Source organism: Dioscorea cayenensis, chromosome 17 (assembly GCF_009730915.1).
Source record: "Dioscorea cayenensis subsp. rotundata cultivar TDr96_F1 chromosome 17, TDr96_F1_v2_PseudoChromosome.rev07_lg8_w22 25.fasta, whole genome shotgun sequence".
Classification (NCBI taxonomy): domain Eukaryota; kingdom Viridiplantae; phylum Streptophyta; class Magnoliopsida; order Dioscoreales; family Dioscoreaceae; genus Dioscorea; species Dioscorea cayenensis.
This window is the reverse complement of record NC_052487.1, coordinates 442,888-462,056: the sequence shown is the minus strand read 5'-3', so window position 1 is coordinate 462,056 and position 19,169 is coordinate 442,888. Positions and strand designations below refer to the sequence as shown.

General features: G+C 38.1%; 3 protein-coding genes across 4 annotated transcripts; 1 reads left to right on the top strand and 2 right to left on the bottom strand.

The window, feature by feature from the left end:
- Positions 1-29: 29 nt before the first annotated feature.
- Positions 30-4,424, bottom strand: LOC120280974 (U3 small nucleolar ribonucleoprotein protein MPP10). Its single transcript, XM_039287934.1, has 13 exons — positions 3,704-4,424; positions 3,395-3,462; positions 2,968-3,145; positions 2,730-2,840; positions 2,458-2,595; positions 1,679-1,747; positions 1,513-1,554; positions 1,324-1,392; positions 914-985; positions 778-831; positions 556-697; positions 273-335; positions 30-199 (listed from the first exon to the last, which is right to left on the bottom strand). The coding sequence occupies exons 1-13, from the start codon at positions 4,346-4,348 to the stop codon at positions 183-185; spliced, it is 1,668 nt and encodes a 555-aa protein (XP_039143868.1). The 5' UTR covers positions 4,349-4,424; the 3' UTR covers positions 30-182.
- Positions 4,425-8,706: 4,282 nt separating this feature from the next.
- LOC120280119 lies at positions 8,707-14,313 on the bottom strand. 2 transcript variants are annotated; one of them, XM_039286856.1, is made up of 9 exons: positions 14,132-14,313; positions 12,045-12,416; positions 11,870-11,903; positions 11,435-11,662; positions 10,554-10,643; positions 10,029-10,094; positions 9,846-9,937; positions 9,712-9,759; positions 8,707-8,976 (listed from the first exon to the last, which is right to left on the bottom strand). In XM_039286856.1, exons 2-9 carry the CDS (start codon positions 12,413-12,415, stop codon positions 8,859-8,861), a joined length of 1,047 nt encoding a protein of 348 aa, XP_039142790.1. In that variant the 5' UTR covers position 12,416; positions 14,132-14,313; the 3' UTR covers positions 8,707-8,858. The 2 variants fall into 2 exon arrangements, with proteins under 2 accessions (XP_039142790.1, XP_039142791.1); XM_039286857.1 differs by lacking the exon at positions 14,132-14,313 and adding an exon at positions 13,523-13,653.
- Positions 14,314-15,451: 1,138 nt separating this feature from the next.
- Positions 15,452-18,943, top strand: LOC120280595 (probable BOI-related E3 ubiquitin-protein ligase 2). Its single transcript, XM_039287468.1, has 5 exons — positions 15,452-15,665; positions 15,880-15,961; positions 16,498-16,610; positions 17,341-17,636; positions 18,031-18,943. Exons 1-5 carry the CDS (start codon positions 15,467-15,469, stop codon positions 18,592-18,594), a joined length of 1,254 nt encoding a protein of 417 aa, XP_039143402.1. The 5' UTR covers positions 15,452-15,466; the 3' UTR covers positions 18,595-18,943.
- Positions 18,944-19,169: the final 226 nt, after the last annotated feature.

Here is a 19,169-nt window from a genome sequence, read left to right as displayed (position 1 = left end):
TATTCGATAATAATCTCCAACCTAAAACGTAATATACAAACGAGCAATAAATGAAATTTCTATCATCACACTCCAATGATCATACAAACACAGGCGTGATTCCCTGTACGGAGTGAACTAGAAGGGTTTGAAACACTCAAACCATCACATCTCACCGGAAACATTCTCCCTCCAATAAAGCCTTACAAATCTTTCGAGCCTGCATTTACAAAACGGTAATTAACAATAGAGGCAAAATCAATGTTATCACAACATGATAGAATTGAAGCTACCTGTGGATTTGTTGACATTTAAAAGTTCTCGAGGTTTCTTTGCTGCCCTTTTGGCTGTCTCAACTGTCACAACGGCAGATCAAATTATCAGCCGAAGCTTCAATCAAGCAATGGCAATCTAAACTATCCAATCTACTTCCATGCATTGTGTTGAATGCTAAAGATGGCCAAGGATCATGAGATATGATGCTTATGCACATTTATCAACAATCATTTCATGTTAATAATTCTTTGAAGGTAAACCAGGAAGCTCTTTAAACAATTGGAAGTGGGAATGTTGTACCTTTAAATTTTCTCTTCTTGTTAGCTCTCTTCCTTTTTCTCTCAGCTTGTGTTAGCTCTGCTGCTTCTTTAATATCTCCTTTTCCTTGGAAAACTTCTTCAGGTGCAAGCATGGCAGAATCTGAGACTGCCAATGGAGCAATCTGCAACAAAAGAAATAAACACATTGTAGTGTGACATGCCATGCCAAAAACTTCACAAAGTTTTGCAAATTCTATTTTACCTCTTCCATTGCTAAAGCGGGAACATTCACTTGCACAGACATGTCCTCAATAACCTGAAAATGATATCATGCTATCTAACTAGAGGAACTTGGAAAACCCAAACATATTCAAAAGTGCCAGATATAGATGGCATACCGGCTTAGGTGCAAAATGGAAATGAGACAAAGCATCCAACTTCAGACAAAGCCTCTTGAATAAAATACTTGCCTATAAAAAGGATATCAACCACACAATTCAACTGATAAGGAAGGCAGATATCTTCAATAAGAAAAGCATAAACAAGAAATAAAAAATTCAAGCATTTCACTGGTACCTTTCTACAAGATCAAAAACACTCAAAGCAACTGTAAATCATCATATATACATGAGAATGTTCTATGACACACACTAAAATCTGACCGGTGAGATTTCAGGCCAAACCTCACAATGAATTAATATCACTTTATGTGCCTGTGTGTGTGTGCGCATGCGTGCTTGTGTGCGTCCACAAGCATACACTACGATCAAAACTATTCAAAAGGCCAGCTGGGAAAATAAGGTAGTACCTCTTTCTTTTGTTCATCTGAAGAGGAGAGAGGAACATGGGCAAGACCTGTCTTCTGAGCATACTCTTCCTGCAAAAAGCAAACCAAAGAACAGATATTTGTAGAGCAACTCAGAAATGCACCTTGTGGTAGTCTCTGATGGGTGGCATCTTGCGAGAATGTAAAAGACAAAAAAATACAACTTTAAACCTCATATATCTCAGCAAGTCCCTTCTGACTCTTTTTCTCATCCTGTGAATATCAATGGGGAACATTAAGAAAAAAACTCTGAAGCACTCAAATAATTAGCCACATAGGGTGCTGGTGAGACCTGAAATGTCAAATAAAAATTACTAGTGATGAAAGCAATTCATACCAACTGTTTAAGTTCTTTAGGAGCTTTCAGTGGTAAAGCTGGTGACCTCTGAACATCATCAAAATGACCCTGCAATAGCAGAAGCATCCGTGATGCAAAAACTTTATGAATATAGCAACAATACCATACCCATATATACCACCACAAATAAATCAGAAACATTTCACATCTAAACACACGTAGTTCAAGTGTGCTTCAAAAAGATCAATGACTAAATTTAATTAAAACAAACTTCTATAATAATCATCCACAAGGATCAGAAGCCCTCCATAGGGATGGGCTATGTTCCTACATCAAAAGTGGTATATGCACGTTCAAGGAAATGCTATAAGCTTTGCTTAATTCAGCAATGACTAAATAAAGTTGCTTTACAGGAATTTTAACATACTGTTTCTTTCTGTTTATTTCCTTTTTCTGATGGAAAAAGGACATAACAAGGTCAAAGTCATGAAACATAATTATAGTCAAAAATAAATTTGGAAACTGAAACTCTGGTAAACTAAACTCCAGAAGACGTTCATTAATTTAAGAAATTAGAAAGGACGATAACATCACTATCAATTCCTCTAACTTGAACTCAACTCTCACAGGAAATTTCAAGTAGTAACATTGCATTTATGGCGCTTCTTCTCAATCAAATTTGCCATGACATTAGTTAGAAAGAAAAGCTTTCAATTCAAATAATCATATTGCAAATAAAGCAAAGTTTTCAAACAAATTATAAGAATGTCTAGTGTATATAATAAATGCACTCGCACAGAAGGGGCAAAATGGATCACCTCAATAATTCGTCTTCTAATTAAATCCTCAAGAGATGCCGTGATTTCATCTGTAATCACAGGAGGTGGCCTTGCCTTGTGATCAAAATCAAGGTTTACCTCAAGTGCACTATTCTTTGGCCTTTTAGCGGCAGTAATCTGCCACATGAACCAGAAAAAAGTTAGCACATTTACACATTATTAGCAGAATTAACATCTCATATCAATCTGATTCAAACTTCAATTTCACAATAAGAATAAGTTAAAGTACCAAGGGAGTCATCAAAGATTACCTCTCCCTGCATGGTCCAAGACTTGGTTTCAAGGTTTTCTTTCTCCATTTGCTCAATCTTGGCCTGAATATTCTGAAGTTGTTTCTCATGGATGGACAGCAACTGATCGTCCTGCAAGCATAGAAAAATAAAAAAATAAATTAGAAATAATAAAAGAGATCGTATGGGGTCATTGACTTAGTAAATACAGAAATTTTCCTTGTTGAATCTCAAAAGCTACTGGATCAAAAGGTTGAACCTTAGTCTTATTATCACCATCATCATCCTCATCAATATCATCCCCCTGTTCACTATCCATCCCCATGTCATCTGGATCACCAAGAACCTCAACTTTTTCTAACCGTCGTCTTTTCTTTGCATCAACTCCTGCCTTTTGGCCTCCTCTTTTCTTTTTAGATCCAAAAAAGTCTTCGTATCTGTTATAATAATTGGCATGGTAAGACAAAGCTAATCCCTAGAATTTGGAATGTTCCCTTTTGTGTGTATGTGTGCAGGTGCGCATGTTTGCACAACAACATCCTATTTTGTATATACAGTAGTTGTAAAAATAATGGGGAATGCATATACAATTGGATATGGGACGATAAAATTACGTGTGGGATGCTCACACATGCATTTCTGAATTAGTATGCATTCATCAAGAAAGAACTGAAAAATTGCCACACCTGGCATCCTCTGCGCCATTAGCTTCTTCTTCTCCTCCATCATCATCATCAGCTTCAAGATCTGCAAACTATAATAAAGGATCAAGAGAAGTTGATGTCAAACCAAAAGAACAAGAATGACTAAAAACAACAAGCACTGTTCGAAATATAAACAAATAATCACAATATTTTTGAGTAGTCAGTAACTCCAATGAATGGAGAAGATGATTGATCCGTGAGATAGTATATTTCAGTAATTTATGAGAAACTAACTTCAACGCCTTAGAAGATAAAACGCCAATAGGAGGAAAAAAAAAAAAAATCACTCACATTAAAGTCACCCTGGTCTTCATCTTCATCATCTTCGTCTTCACTATTATCACTGTCATCATCCTTTAAAGCTGACTTCCTTCCTTTCTTTTTCGGAGCACCATATTCCCTTGCCTCATCCTTCTCCAAATACTCCTCAAGCTCCTTGATCTTTAAAAACATATCCTCCACTCCTCCATCCTTCACCTCCTCGCTCTCGTCATCAGCGTCTTCTTCTTCTTCTTCTTCTTCTTCTTCTTCATCCCGTTCCTCGGAGGCTTTTCCCTCATCTACTTCGTCATCCTCCTCCTCGAATGCCTCCTCAGCTCCATCCTCTACTTCCATGTCCTCGTGATCGCCTTCTTCGTTCTTGGGCGGTGCCGAGAGCATAGACGGGGGCTCGCGCTGGAGGCGCTTAAGCTCTCGGCGGAGGGATGACAGGAGGGGAGAGGAGAGGAGTTCGATTTGCTGCCATATCTGCTCAGCGTCGAATCCGTCGTCGACGAGGAGACGATCTAGCGGGGGCGTAGGGCAAGAGGGAACCAAAGACGAGAAGACCTCAGCAGAAGCAGTCCGGGCGATACCGGACAGCTGCTGCGACGGAGAAAGAAAAATAGGGGGCTCAGTGGAGGCAAGCATCTTCATCGCTGCCACAGTCTCCGCCATTGAGCAGCCGCCGGCGGACGCTAAGACTCTATAACGCAGCACAGTAGCAGCTATCAGCCTATCCCTGATTCCCTCCCTCGCTGCCAAGCCTTTATACTTCTTCTCAGACATATAATAATATAGGAAAGCCCACAAATATGACATTGGCCCAACTTCCCTCATTGAAACCAAGCTCAACCCAGCCCAGACCCAAACATCTGGTCTGATCTGATCTGGTCCGCCACTACGGTGACCACTCATGTGAAATAATAATAATAATAAAGGTAAAATACTGTTTGTCTCTCAGAAATTTTCAATCTTTCCAAACAGCCTTTGCAAGTTTTGCATACCTTGGATAGCCTTTTCGTTATTGTTTCACTTGCTTTTTGCCCCTGCAGTTCACTTGGCATTATCCATGTTGTGAAATTCCTTCTATGACCTTGAAATTGGTGGGAAAAAAAAACCACCCAATCACATCATATCAAACTTTTTTGCATTATTTTTGCATTCGTTGTCTCAAACAAAGTTTGGAAGACTCATCACCTTAGATTGTTGGAGTTTTCAATTCCTCCCCATTTGTTCTATTCGATTTGAGTTCTGCCAATTATCCAATAAGGTGAAAATTTCTTCCTTTCATTCACATTGATCATCCCGCGAGAGAGAGAGTACTAATTTTTAAAAATGCAAGTTTATTATGGAGAGTTTTTGTGCTATTGCTAGATACAACAGGGAGGGACGAGTACTAATGTTCACGGTGCTGATTTCTTGGGAATCAGTGTTAGCGGAGATATATGAGCGATGGGGTTTGGATGTTTCCCGCGTCAGGGTGAAGTTTGTTACACTCGATGGACATAAAAGGGTTTGTCCGATAGAAAACGAGATTGACTTCCAGCGCATGTGTCACGTTTACTCCCTCTTCAAATGCACTGCAGTTGATCTACTGGTTGAGACAGATGATGTTCCATTGTCGCATCCTACTGAAAACGATTTCATCTCGTTGTAAAGTTCTTCTCCTTTATGTTTTATGTTTACATAGTTGTAGAAATTAATTATTGCTTAATTATTCCAGTTTCCGCTTAAAAGGATATGTTTTCCCTTAATTATCCAGTTCCCGCATAAACCAAGGCAAAACCATAAGTTTTGCTTTGTTAACCATTTCCCATCTCAGTTTCCATTTAAAGTTGTCCAGTTTCTGTTTAAAGTTGTCAAGTTTTTGTTTAAATTTGTCCAGTTTCCGTTTAAAATTGTCAGTTTCCCTTAAAAAAAAATACGTTTCCATTTAAATTTTTTTGTTTCCTGTTATAATATTATTTTTCCGTTTAAATTATCTATTTTACGTTTAAAATATTGACGTTTTCCTCTTAAAATGAAATGCTGGCAGGAATTCGGATTATGCGAGCATATTCGTTCCAACTCACGGTGACCCTAATGGTGTGTCATGCCTTTTTTTCTCGTCAGATCAATCTGAGGTGTTGTCATTGGATATTGGACAACGTTTTGTAAGCGTTGACCATTTTAGAGACGCACTTCGAAATTTCGCTATCAAACGGAATTTTGACTTCAAATTCATAAAGAATGAAAAACACCGGGTGACTGTAAATGCGCTTTTGTTGATTGTCCATGGCGCCTTTATGCATCAAAGGAATATAATAAGAATACTTTCGGAATCAAGACAATGTACCTGGCACACACTTGCGGTGGTGGAATTGGATCAGTGTTACACCCGAAAGCGTCCAAAAAATGAGTAAGTGCATGAGTCATTCAGAAGCTTAAGGAGCTGCCCTTGTACAAGGCCATCGACATTCAGAAGGACATGTTAAAGAAACATAATGTCCACATTCCATACAAGCAAGCTTGGTTGGGTAAAGAGCCTGGGTGATTCTCGACGGCAGCGACGTCTCAAGCTACGATTTGTTGCTTTGGTACGTGGATAAGGTGATTGAGACAAACCCCGGCAGCATTGCGATCGTGGAAAGAGACGGGGGGCATTTTAAACGTGCATTCTTTTCTTTCTGTAAGTGTATCATTGGATTCGAGAGGCCTTGCAGAGTTACAGGCCGTTACTGTTTCTCCATGGTACCCACCTCCTTGGAAAGTATCGGGGTGTTTTTTGGGTGCCACAGGCAAAGACAAAAACAATGGTTTTTTCCACGTCGCCTTCGGTATTGTCGACAACGAGATCGATGCCAATTGGACGTGATTCATTTTGAAGTTAGGTGATTCTTTATACGATGAAGGAAACTATGAAGGGATAATTACATTTGTGTAGGGCAGGTCCAAGGGCCTTGTGAACGCCATTGCACGGCTCTTCCCTTCTTCCCCATATGCATACTGTCTTCGACACTTGGATACCAATTTTATGAAAGCAAATGTTAGACTTGGGAAGGTATTGAAGGAGGAGTGCTGGTCCACATATTTTCGTATTGCGTGGGCATCCACGGCTAAAGAATTTGATGATATCGAGAATTTGATACCGTGAAATCCATGCCTCGTGGTAATAGTTCAGCCACGAATAATTTGAGTGTTGAATTTTATATATTTTTTTTATTGCCATCTTATTGGTGATTTTTTCTTCAAAGTTGTTTCCACTTTCTCATCACTTCCAAAATCCCCCACTCTTGGGGTAAAACGTATGTTGCCATTATCCCCAAGATTGACGTCCCTCAATTTGCTACCGATTTTCATCCAATTTCCTTATGCAATGTATGTTATAAAGTTATTTATAAAATTCTCGCAAATCGTTTGAAATTAGTGATTCAAATTTTGGTTAGCCCTGAGCAAAGCGGTTTTCTCTCTGGGCGCTCAACTTTTATCATTGCCGCCCAAGAGATAGCCCTCTCAATTGAAACTGACACAAACTCCCCCCTAAGAGAGACGTAAGTTTGTGTTTAAACAATGGAGTCCAAACTTTGGCATCATCCTTGCTAAAGCTTGGTCATCAATGTTCAGATTACTTCAAAGTTATTAAAATGGTTAACAGGGAGTATTTTCATCCTATGTTTTCCCCACCATCTATAACTATAAACACATATGCTTCTTGGGGTAACCCCTTAAATTGCTATGGTTTAGGTTTTATCATAATTCTTAATAGTGAATTTATTCTTCTAGCAGGAGCTATGGGTACTAAGTTGGAGTCTCTTATCCAAGCTGAAATAACAGCTATCAACCTGGCTTTAGAACTCTGTCACAATAACATCTGGAAGTGGAAGCCATGTGATTGCCTAGGAGTTATTCAAATGGCCAATGACTTTGATGATTGTGTTGCATGGCATTACAAAGAACAAATCCAAACTTTGCAGCAAAATTTGAAGGTCTTCCCTAACAACATTCTTGAATGCATCAACAGGGAAGACAACACTATTGCTGATACTCTCGCTCATCAAGGCAGACAAAATCCTCAACTCTCCCTCTTTTGTTAGGGCCTGGATAGTCCGCAATGGCTTGAAGACCTTTGTTCCTAGTTGAGCTTAGAGTATCAATTCTTTTTTACTATTTTTAATCCTTTGTTTTAGTCCTTTGATTTCTTTAGTTTGTTGCTCTTCTTTGGGAAAAAAAAAAGAAGACGAGCTTGAGATGGAGTATCAGAGTCAATAGTTAATCAACTCATGTCAAAACATAGTTAGACTCAATTTTGGTGTTATAAAGCATTATTAGTTTTTATTTATGAAACTTTCACTTAATATGTCGTCTAAATCTTAAGCTCGAGATATATATATATATATTTTATAAAAAAAAATAATTTTTATGGTATTCACATTGGTGTGTTTGAGCCAAACTCTGCGAGACTGAGCTCTCTCAATTTACAGCTCTGCTAATGGTGATAAAAAATGACCAACGACCAAATGGTCTATTGGTATACGGGTCGCCAATAGAACTCTTCACCGAGTGGTGAGAGTTCGATTCTCGGCTGAGGGCACATTTCTGGGAGATGTGAGCGGTGGTTGTGTGCGGGTGATCCCAGCGCCCATGTGTACGCGGGCCCTGCCTCCACTTGCTCCACCGAGGCTTATACATACCCCTGATGATTTAGCAAGGCCTTCGGGCTATTTGTTCCTCTTGTTAAAAAAAAAAATGATGATGATAAAGAATGAAAACAAGTGCATGCTTAAAGCACAATAATGGATTTTGCCCTTTTTAATCAGCAATTACAAAGAATAGAACATCATGCTATTCATCCCCAGCAAAATAAGACTATACATAAGAAATGGTATACAAGAGCTACCAGCTGCACTGCTATCACATAACAAATTTTGACTACTTTCCAGAACAAAATCAATTCTTTATTTTTTCCTTTCTTTTTCCCCCCTTAGCTTTCATCGAATTCATATGCATATGATACTTTCCTTCCAGAAAATGCTTTTGCAAACTGTTCATGCGTGTTTTTGATGGTGCTTTTGTGTGTGTACGTATATAATATATATCCCCTGCATGGCTCATCCATCCAATAAAATATATTTCCATGGGATGGTGGCAACCACTAATAGCACTGCAATGGCAGACCTGACTCTCATTTACTCTATAATATATTGATTCACTTGAGACATTGGTAAGATTGAGGAAACCACTTAGATAGCAAGAAGTGCTTCAACTTGATGACAAATGAGAAGATGGCATAGCAAGGGGCATGCAACACCGCCAACAGCAAGTACCTGCGATACATGACGATAACATTCATTCATTCATTCATTCAGTATGTATCTCATTCTCAAAGCAATTGAACAACCAACTATACAATTTTGTAGGACTTGAATCAACTACTAACTTAAGATTTTCATGGTGTTCACTCTTTATGTCCTTTTCAATTTTTGCGAAGAAAATAATTAAAACCCATTGAACACACACACTATTTTTGAGCAAGTCCTGAATCCTGGGTGCAGAGTGCTAAACTCAAATGATTTCTAGTTAATGTATTTCTAATTAATGCAAAGGATACTTTTTTTTTGTTAATTATTCAATTTTGGCACTATGCTCCATCTACTGTATAAAGATTAGGATGGATACCAAACAGCTCAGACCACTCAATAAATGAAGATAACAAACAAACCTGGAATTTTAGACAAAGTTTGGGATGAATAAGTGCAGAGATGAGCCGTGTACACTTTGAGTCTTCCTCATCACGCAATAAAACTTATTCATGACTAATTTTAGAGAAGCTTGTAAGCAATCTGAGTCTTAAATTTTTTATTTTGAAAACTCAGGATTGTTTATCATGTTGGCAGGTGATGAACTTCCCTCAGATGTAATACTTGTCAATATGTTAAGGGAAAAAAAAAACAATTGAGCTTTGGTTGGTGGGTGATGAATTTCCCTCAGATGCAATACTTGTCAATATGTTAAGGTAAAAAAGAAAAAAAAACAATTGAGCTTTGGTTGGTGGAACATACCATAACGGTGCATGATTTGATGACAAATCAAGAAATGGATAAGGCCACCTGTAAAAATAAAACCACCATCATAAACATTACAATGGAGCTAATGTTAACGTTGAAACTGAGACATGAAAAGAAGTCGACATTACCAGACTGGGACACAAGCATGAACAATCCACTGAAATATGACATATATGGAAGTCCACAGTAGGAAGTAGGATATCCGGAACCAGGGAAAACGCTAGTAAAAGTCATCAAGATTACATTAGCAAGTCAAAAATCAATGGTGCAGCCTTGTTTGTCCATTAAATAAAAGGGGAATGTGGATTTACCAGTTGATTTAAGAAAGTATCAGCCAGTAGAAAGACTGCATTGACGGAATGCATACCAACCAAAAACTGCAATTCAAGGAAATTTATAGTCAGCTTATTACTAAAAATCAGTGATGGAGATTTCAGAATGTCGTAGGACAACACCACCCAAGATTATGAAGTTGCTACTGAACCTAGATACATTGAACAGAAAGCCTGCATTCACATTTGAGTCAGGCATTCTTGTGGTGGTTTCAGGCTAATTATAATAGTGAGTTTTCAATACTGATATACACATCTTTCCAAAAACTATTTGTTCTAATCTAGAAAACATAACCCTTGTGTATCAATGTACCAGAGTCAGAAAATAGGATGGTCACATTAGGATCTTGTGTGGTATTGCCTCCGAGGTGTCAAGCTATACAAATTACATCTTAGAAACTTCTGAAGTTGAAATATTGCTTTCTTACCATTGTATTCTACATGTATTATTGAAATCATATTATGCTATTATTGAGGCTGTGAAGTGTGAAAGCAATAACTTACAAAATTTAGATCATACTTCTTCATGGTAAGAAAAGGGAAAAGAACAAGCCAGAACACACAATCAGTCAACATCACTGCCCCTGCATTTGTCTGCAATCATGAGGAACAGAAGAAGTAACAGTTATTAAAAGAAATGTATGGAAAGCTCCTTCCATCTTGGCATCAATGCAATATATGAAGAAAACAAAATACATTTGCAAATAAAATGTCATTATGCTTACATACCACTAGGTTCAAAGATATGGTTAATGCATTACAAAATGTCTGAAGATGTACAAATAATAATTGCTACAATGCTGTCTTCAAGTCTGCTTTACAACTCCAGTAAGAATGTAGTTCCATGTCATAAAATTTTTTTTTAAAAAAAGGGCCCAACTTTAAAAGTGTACAAATCTCAACATCTAAAATAACCAAAAGTTATTTGAGTTGGTTGGAGTTCTACAACATAGTTACATATTAGAAGAACCATGTATCATGTGGGCTAACCATGTGTAAAGTTTCATATCAAATAAAGGGAAGCCTGGCTATGAACATATGGGCTCAGCTTGATTAGATTTCTCAAACATATTGATTTCTTCAGGTTACGCTTTATGGAACTATTTGTTAATGCCCAAAAGAAATTTGAATCTGTTTGAACCACTAATATATATTAATTCACGCACAGCACTTGAAAATTTTGACTAGGATAGACACTTAATCGGGCTATTAGCTTAGATTGAGCAAATGATGTAGAACTTTCAATATATGCAATGTGCCCGCATGGATAACAGGTCATGAAAGGGATGGCTAAATCTACTGTAACCATTACACTGAGAGATTATGGAAAATGATGCAGTCTTTAACAGAACACTTTATTAAAAAAAAAAGGAAAAATTGATTACTTGGTAGATGATTTGGAAGAGATAACCCCAAAATCCAGCAATTTCGCGGTCACAGTGTTCTTCCTGGGAAACTGAACATTTCTTCATGGAACGAGCATTGGAATTTCCCACATCTGTATGTGCTATACACTCGCCTTGCTCATGGTCTAACCTTGTATGATTGACCTTGGCACCACCAACTTTATTCACATATTGGTAGCAGCCATAGACAGACAGTAAAGAGCCAAGCTGAAAGATGTCCCATGGCAAGTAAGACGCATAAATGTAGATATCACTGATTTTTTTTTTTTTTTAAAAAAAAGAATGATCTAGACACAACAGCAGGATGAATGGTAAATTATGCAAGTGACTCTGGTGAAAACATTCTCAATGATCATTGCCATAAGATTTGAATAGCACAAATGAAGGATAAAATGCTGTAAGATTTGTACGTACCCCAAAATAAAGAGTAACCAAGGTGAAGGTCCACCTGCCAAACAGAGCCGACAACCACAAGAACACAAACATACAAGGATAAGAAGTCAGCATAGATATATATATATATATATACATCTGATCATTAATAGCAATAATAGACATTAATTATTAATGTGGGCAGGAGCAGGCTTACTGAGTATAGTAGTAAAATACACCGCGTCCATCGACAACAACATAGATGGCTAGCAATGCTGAAAGCAGGGAAAATGCTAAAACTCGGAAAGCCAGAAGCCAGGCAGGATGGAGTTGCTTGAGACAAGGTCTCCAGGTCTCGTCAGCATACAAAGTACCCACAGGGGAACGCTGATTCTCAGCTCCTCTCTGGCTTCTTTCTCCATCATGACCTTCATATTTCCATATAAGAATGGAAGCTGCGATCATGGAAACCAGCACCCATATTGCACAGAGGAAAAATCTCCAGTTCCACCAGTAACGGGGTTCTGTGGTGTCTGCACTCATAACTGGATGCCACGAATGAGTAGAAGCTCCTGTTGAGATAGGCATGCTGCCAAGTGCCAACTATTGAGTTATGAGATCGAAGATGATAAACCACCCTCCTCTCAACTTCCAAAACAGTAGTAAAATTTAGCAGAAAACTCGCGTGGGAAACAAAATTGGCATTTAATTCACCAAGGCTAAGGTCTGTCGAAAAAGAAACAAGATGCAGAGTCTCCCGGCCGGCTTACAGAAGAAGAAGAGGTCTAGAATACAGAGGCATGTATGTAGGTCATAGTAATGTTTAAAGCTATGGAAGGGCTCTTGATCCTGGATGCTAATCCTAAAATTGCAAGGGGAGGCAATGCATCATCTGCACAAGCAAGGACGGAAGAAGAAACAGGGCAACTCCAACGCAAAAGGACAGAACAAAAATTTCAGCCAAAAAACCAACACATGTCAAACAGGGAAACAAATTTCAGCCAAAAAATACCAACACATGTCAAGCAGGGAAATGAGCAGGAGGTTCTCATTAATGAAAAGCATTAATGGAAGCGATACCAAACTTTGAATTGGTTTTCTTTCAGGTATAAGAAGGAAAAGGTTAATTGTTTTGTAGAAAACCAAAATAACAATAACATTAAAAATATATATATTTCTTTTAAAAGGAAGGAAGAGTGCGTGAGCAAGCGATTAAATTTGAGAGAGAGAGAGAGAGAGAGAGAGAGAGAGAGAGAGAGAGGAAAGTAGGGAAGGGATAACCAAAGGTGACTGTATCAGATGCTTTGCTTCTCCTCACGTTTGGAGGGAAAACCAATCAACCAGGACTAATACATATATGTTTAGTATTATATTCGCCAAGAGAATATATATTTATATATATATATCTATTCTCAATGTTGCTTTCGGAACAAGCCTCAAGCTTCTTTAGCTTTCTTCTCAATATTGTACTCAGACTACTTGCTCTTTGACTAGGACTCAGGACTCAGGGCTCCGGACTCCGGACTTCTGACTCGGACAGACAACTTGGAGGTACGTGTTTTATAAAATTCTGTTATCTTAATTATTTAATAATTATGATCAATAATGATCAAAAGCAATATCCAATCTCCTCACTAAACGAGAAAGTGAGACTTCATATCTAGTCTAAATCTGCATTCAGTTCTACGGTTCTACCTTTTATTGGAGTTTGAACGGAGGATATCTTTTCAGATCAAGGACAGCTTAGTTCCTCACCGTCCAGTCAGCCTCTTGAGTTAACAACCACTTTATTTTCTCTGTGCTTTTCGGTTTGCTCGTCTCACATACTCACAGACACACTCTTGAACAGTGCAGTGCTGGAGCTGCTTGGTGTTTGCTATGCTATGAAAACTTCCTATCGCCTTCATAATGCATGTTCTTTACAAATTTGTAATTACGATGATTGTTTCTCTGCCCCAAATCCAATGAACACTCTAGCAGCTAGCTAGTTATCCATCAATTAATCATCAATCATTCTGGGTGATATGTTCACCACATTGGGATCCCATTGAGAGGGCGAAGATGATTGCATTATCATAATTAGCTAGGACCATATATTACAGTCCAAACAATACTATATATGCTGCCACGAACAGTCACATTTCATGTCCATTGGCACTTTTTGTCTGGGTGCCAACCACACTCTTACATTTTTTTTAAGCAATCTAGCAAACCAGGTGGCAAGTACTGTCTATGATAAGACAGATTAAGGAAAGGGAAAACCAATGAAGAAATGAAGACATAAAAAGAATGAAGAAGACGCACCTGGCATTGAAGGCGCTGCAGGCTGCAGCAATAGAGGAAGAGAGAAGAGGATAAAATAAAAGCTGACAAATCTTTATAAACGGTGACTAGTGGTTGTATATATTGATGCCATGGTACACATACCGATATTATGATCAACCAACCAATGTTGGGGTTGTGCGAGTGAGGAGGAGGAGGAGGAGGGCCTTGGGTGTTTTATCAGGACAAATTATGAACATGTATAGCGTGCTGAGCCGGCAAAGCACCAAAAGCTATGAATTAATATTTGAAACTAATTCATGGTGCTTGCATATGGATTGTGTGACTCCCTGACAATGTCTTCTGTCACAATCTCAACTTTTGCTTGTATAATATATATACCGGTTTGATTTGCTGGTCCCGAGAACCAACAAAATACATACACTCTACGTCTCTACCCTTGCTTCATTTTTTTCATGTCATGACTCATGATAAGCTTACAACTTACAGGTTACATCTATCTATGTTCTTAATTTATCTATAAAATATATGGCAATGTATATTTAGCTAAATACTTAACACAGAGGACACGTAGTCCTGTAGTACCTTCTGGTTTCTTTAATTTGAAGAGAAATCCTCGCTTGGTCAACCGGTCCTCGGACATGTTAAATGAAATTGGTTGTATATATTGAATTTTATTTTCTCACCAACTCTACTGCATGCTTTACTGGAATAAAGCAGAGTCGGTGGTGTCCTGGCCGTCAGCCTTTTTTTTCCCAATCTTACTTCCAGTCCCAGTTTCAAATTCAATGCCAAGTCTAATATAGTAATATGAATTCCAAAAAAACGAGAGAAGTTTTCCCATGTATCTTGAACTCTTGGTGAAAAATTAATGTCGACTCGTGCTTTGTACTTGATTTCTTTGTTTAATAAATTTATAATTTATCCATTTTATTAAGAAAAAAAAATTAATGTCGACTCTTACTAAATTTCATGAAAAAGGAAGTAAAAATCAAATAATCTTATGGAAAAAGTTAACCGTGCCATGAATATAAACAAGAGAAATGCTATTGTATAAATGGTATTGGCAGGTTGTTAACCATCAATAAAATATTACCAACCTTACCTCGGTTAATCAAAACTGTCTGTCAACCGTGCCTTGTGAGTAATGGGGTAGGCTAACCTAACTGAGTTTTTATTTTTATTTTTCAAGTATTAATTTCAAATATAAATTATTATTATTATTATTATAGAGATGGAGAGAGAGAGAGAGAGAGAGAGAGAGAGAGAGAGAGAGAGAAAGTAGTAGATGGATTGCCTATTGCCATGAATAATTAAAATGACAATTACAATTAATAATAATTAGAAAGAGGGGGGATGGACCATGATGGATGGGGGACGGACAAGAGCATCCCAAAGAACGAAAGAAAGAAAGATAGAAAGAAAATCATCATCCCCACCGTCTTCTTCTCCGGTGCATCGTGTCTTGTCTTGTGCGTTCGTCTACAATCTCTCCCTCTCCCTCTACATCGTCATCGTTCTTTACGTTATTGTTGGAAACCTCCAGAGATATTACGTGAGAATCTTTGCTTCAAATCCACGCACCATACATACGCTTGCTCACACCCTTCACGTTTTTTTTTTTTCTTTTTTTGCTCACTTTTATTTAATTATTTTCATTGGCTTTGTGCAATTGTGCGCGCATGCGTTTCGATCCCAAAATCAGATTCTTTTTTTCTCTTCACATTTCTTAATTATTTTGTAAAAGTGTATCGCGTTTTCTGGATCAGGTAAGATCATCAAAGGCAGGACTCGAGGGAGATCAATTGCTCAAAGTTTCCATCTTCTGCCTATTATTCATATAATTCCGAGGTTTTACTGTAATTCCCCTTCTCTCTTTAGGACTCATCTTTCTTTCTTCATTTTTTTTTTTCATCGAATTATGTTTGGACAGAACGCAAGCCTCCCCTTGAACGATTTTCGTTAGAATTGATGATCTTTTCTATTCGTTTAGAAAGATTACTGGTCGGTTTTCACCCTTTTTTTTTTGTTTGTTCTCTTATCTTTTCTTTGCTCTTCCCTATTGAAAATAAAGCAAGCAGTAAAACAAAGATTTTCCCCTTTTTTTAATCACTGCACTCGCCTTTGTTTTTCCTTCTGCGTTTCTGATTTCTGGTGAGAAATTTTCACGCTTGTTCCCCCTTGATGGTTTCGTGTTTTCTTTTCCAATTTTACATCATCTCACTCAAGGCATGTCTTTTTTTTTTTGTTTGGTGTTCTTCACTGTTTCTGGGCTGGAATTTTATTTATTGAATTGCAGCTGGAACTTGATAATGGCAATTATATGACCTGCTGATTGTGCTTCTACATTATCGCATTCACTTCGGATGTTCCTTTGTTTATATCAGGACAATGTTTGGAGGCAACAATGTCAACCCATTGTTTCCTGTTTTCTTGGAGGACAATAATCAGTTCCCATATGATTCCAACACATCTACACAACTTCAGTTGTTTGCAAATAGTAAGTGTGAGACTGCAAAAGATTTTATTGTGTCTGCCTATTTCGAGGTTTGCTGTTATCTTTTCCTGTCGGATGCTGCTTTTCTTGCCCTTAATTTTTAATTCAGTGTCTCAGTTTCCACTGGGCTCTCATAGTTTCATTGTATTTTAGATTTGTTTTGATTCAATCGATTCACTTAACTTGTTGATAGTGTTGTTCTTGTTGATAGTTTTGTTGTTGTTGTAGTAGTAGTTACAGTGATAGTTGTTTTTTCTTTCATTTGGAGACTTGGTAATGCCAATTTTTTCTTCTTTATTCTTCTTTATCTGTTTGTCTTGCATGTTCAGATGTTGCTTGCAACCAATATGAAAACAAACACGAACAAAGTATTCACAGGAAATTTGTTATAATTTACCTCATGCTCCGTGTTTATTTCTACAGCAAAGACATTCCCTTGAACTTGACATGGAAGTTCAGAAAGTTCAATCATTTTAATGAACTGTTGTTAACATCTGATTGTACTCCCTCCTCTATGCTATACATCTCTTTGTATTAGTAGTCACACAAGATTTACTTATTAATGATGTTGTCATGAATGAAGACTATGCCTAATCATAGCAAATAAGTATCCAGTGCATCCAGTTGTCTGTTTTTACTTGTTGAGCCCATGAGATCGTATTCTTTTTCTTTGTAACATGGTGCCCCTGATTGACATCACTATTCCTGCTGGTTGGAAACGGTAACCTGTCAGCTTTCAACCAACCTATCAAAAGTAGGGAGGCAGAGGATTTTGCAAGAGCTCACAAGCTCCAGATCTCCTTAAGCAGTCCAGTTCAAGATGAGGTTGATCTTTCAGCAAGTATTCCAAACCCAAATGTTGTGTCAACCGGGCTAAGACTGTCACTGGATGATGATGAACACAACTCTTCTGTAACCACTGCCAGTGGAAGCATGCCTTCAGTTCCCATCATTATGTCTCTTGGTGACAATTTAAGAATTGAGATTGATCGTCAAAGGGAAGAGTTTGACCATTACATCAGAATTCAGGTATTGATAATCCACCTTATAATAAACTTCAATTTTTAGTTTGAAAATTTCATCCATAAACTGTTAGTTATCGTTTATCAATTTCTATAATTTAATTATATTTACTTCCTGTATTTTAAAACTGTGTTGCTTCTTTTAGAGCTGATTCAGTAATTATCCTACCATCTTGTATCTGAAAATGCAGTGCTAGTTTGAAAATGCAATACTATTTGTGAAATAACTACTGCAAACACACCATGGTCATATTTTTGTCTGTTGGCCATGCTTTACAGGAACTTGCATTTTCATCTTGTTTACTGATGTTACCTCTCCTTGATATATTAAGTAAATGCTTTTTGTGTCTCTTTAAGTTTTTTGTTTTCCAGTGGCTTATGTCTTGTTTGTCATCCAACAGGAGGAACACATTGCTAAAGAGGTGAAAGAAATAAAGCAAAGGCATATGGCTTCTTTCCTTGGAACAATTGAAAAGGAGGTGGGCAAAAAGCTCCGCGAGAAAGAGGTTGAGATAGAGAGTATGAACAGGAAGAACAGGGAACTTGTGGAACGGATTAAGCAGGTGGCTGTGGAAGCCCAGTCTTGGCACTACAGGGCTCAATATAATGAGTCTGTGGTGAATGTGTTGAAGAATAACCTCAAAGAAGCCCTAGCTCAGGGGGCAGATCAAGTCAAGGAAGGGTGCGGGGACAGTGAAGTGGATGATGCAGCCTCTACCTATAACCCCAGTCATGTTCACGGCCGTGGCCTTACTGGGGTTATGCCTCTAGTAAGATTTCTTGGTAATAAGGGATCAAGCAGTGGCGAACAGATGACATGCAAAGCTTGCAAGACTAGGGAAGTCTCCATGCTTCTGCTGCCATGCAGGCATCTTTGTCTGTGCCTGGAGTGCGAGGGGTTCATTGATGTCTGTCCTGTTTGCCAGTCCATGAAAAACGCTAGCGTCCAGGTGTACATGCCCTAACAAGTGAAGAAAAAAGAACCACCAAATTGTTTTCTGGGAGTACCTCACCTGATAACCCCTCTTCGCCTGCATGTTCCTGCTTGTCCAGTCTCTAATCTTTGTGGTTTCTGTACACCTTGGGAGTGATTGCATCATCAATGGTAGATAAAAGTCAGCACTGGGAGTTCAAAACTGGTGCTGTGAAAATGTTGCCATTGTTGTTGAAGATGATGGATACCATGTTTGATAAATTTGGCCCTTGAAATTGTACTTAAATTAGCATATGTTATCAATTTATATTCCCTGGTTTAACTCAGGAAGACAGGATTGAAGGACTACGGGCCTAAAACTTTTCCTGATTTTATGCTTGTATGTGTCTATGCCAATGCGGTAAAGGGCTCCCATGTGAGATCTCTGCTCCTGTCACAGCTGAGTCTGGGTCTAAGTTATCTTTCATCCGTAATTCAATGCCTCAATTTGGCTCATTTGACATACATAGCTCTCAATCTGGATGTGAGTGGTCTGGTGAGCAACAATTCGTCCATGCAGTTATAATAGGGAACCATATGCACTGAGATAAACTGATTCAAAATAAA

Excerpts from the sequence above, each read along its gene's own strand:
- LOC120280974 (XM_039287934.1), bottom strand. The coding sequence starts at position 4,348 with ATGGCGGAGACTGTGGCAGCGATGAAGATGCTTGCCTCCACTGAGCCC. Across the intron at positions 3,463-3,703 it reads AAGACCAGGGTGACTTTAAT|TTTGCAGATCTTGAAGCTGA; the intron begins GTGAGTGATTTT and ends CCTTTATTATAG. Across the intron at positions 832-913 it reads TCCATTTTGCACCTAAGCCG|GTTATTGAGGACATGTCTGT; the intron begins GTATGCCATCTA and ends TATCATTTTCAG.
- LOC120280119 (XM_039286856.1), bottom strand. The coding sequence starts at position 12,415 with ATGCCTATCTCAACAGGAGCTTCTACTCATTCGTGGCATCCAGTTATG. Across the intron at positions 9,760-9,845 it reads CATGCTTGTGTCCCAGTCTG|GTGGCCTTATCCATTTCTTG; the intron begins GTAATGTCGACT and ends TTATTTTTACAG. Across the intron at positions 8,977-9,711 it reads TCAAATCATGCACCGTTATG|GTACTTGCTGTTGGCGGTGT; the intron begins GTATGTTCCACC and ends CATGTATCGCAG.
- LOC120280595 (XM_039287468.1), top strand. The coding sequence starts at position 15,467 with ATGGACCATGATGGATGGGGGACGGACAAGAGCATCCCAAAGAACGAA. Across the intron at positions 15,962-16,497 it reads ATTATTCATATAATTCCGAG|GACAATGTTTGGAGGCAACA; the intron begins GTTTTACTGTAA and ends TGTTTATATCAG. Across the intron at positions 16,611-17,340 it reads ACTTCAGTTGTTTGCAAATA|CTTTCAACCAACCTATCAAA; the intron begins GTAAGTGTGAGA and ends GTAACCTGTCAG.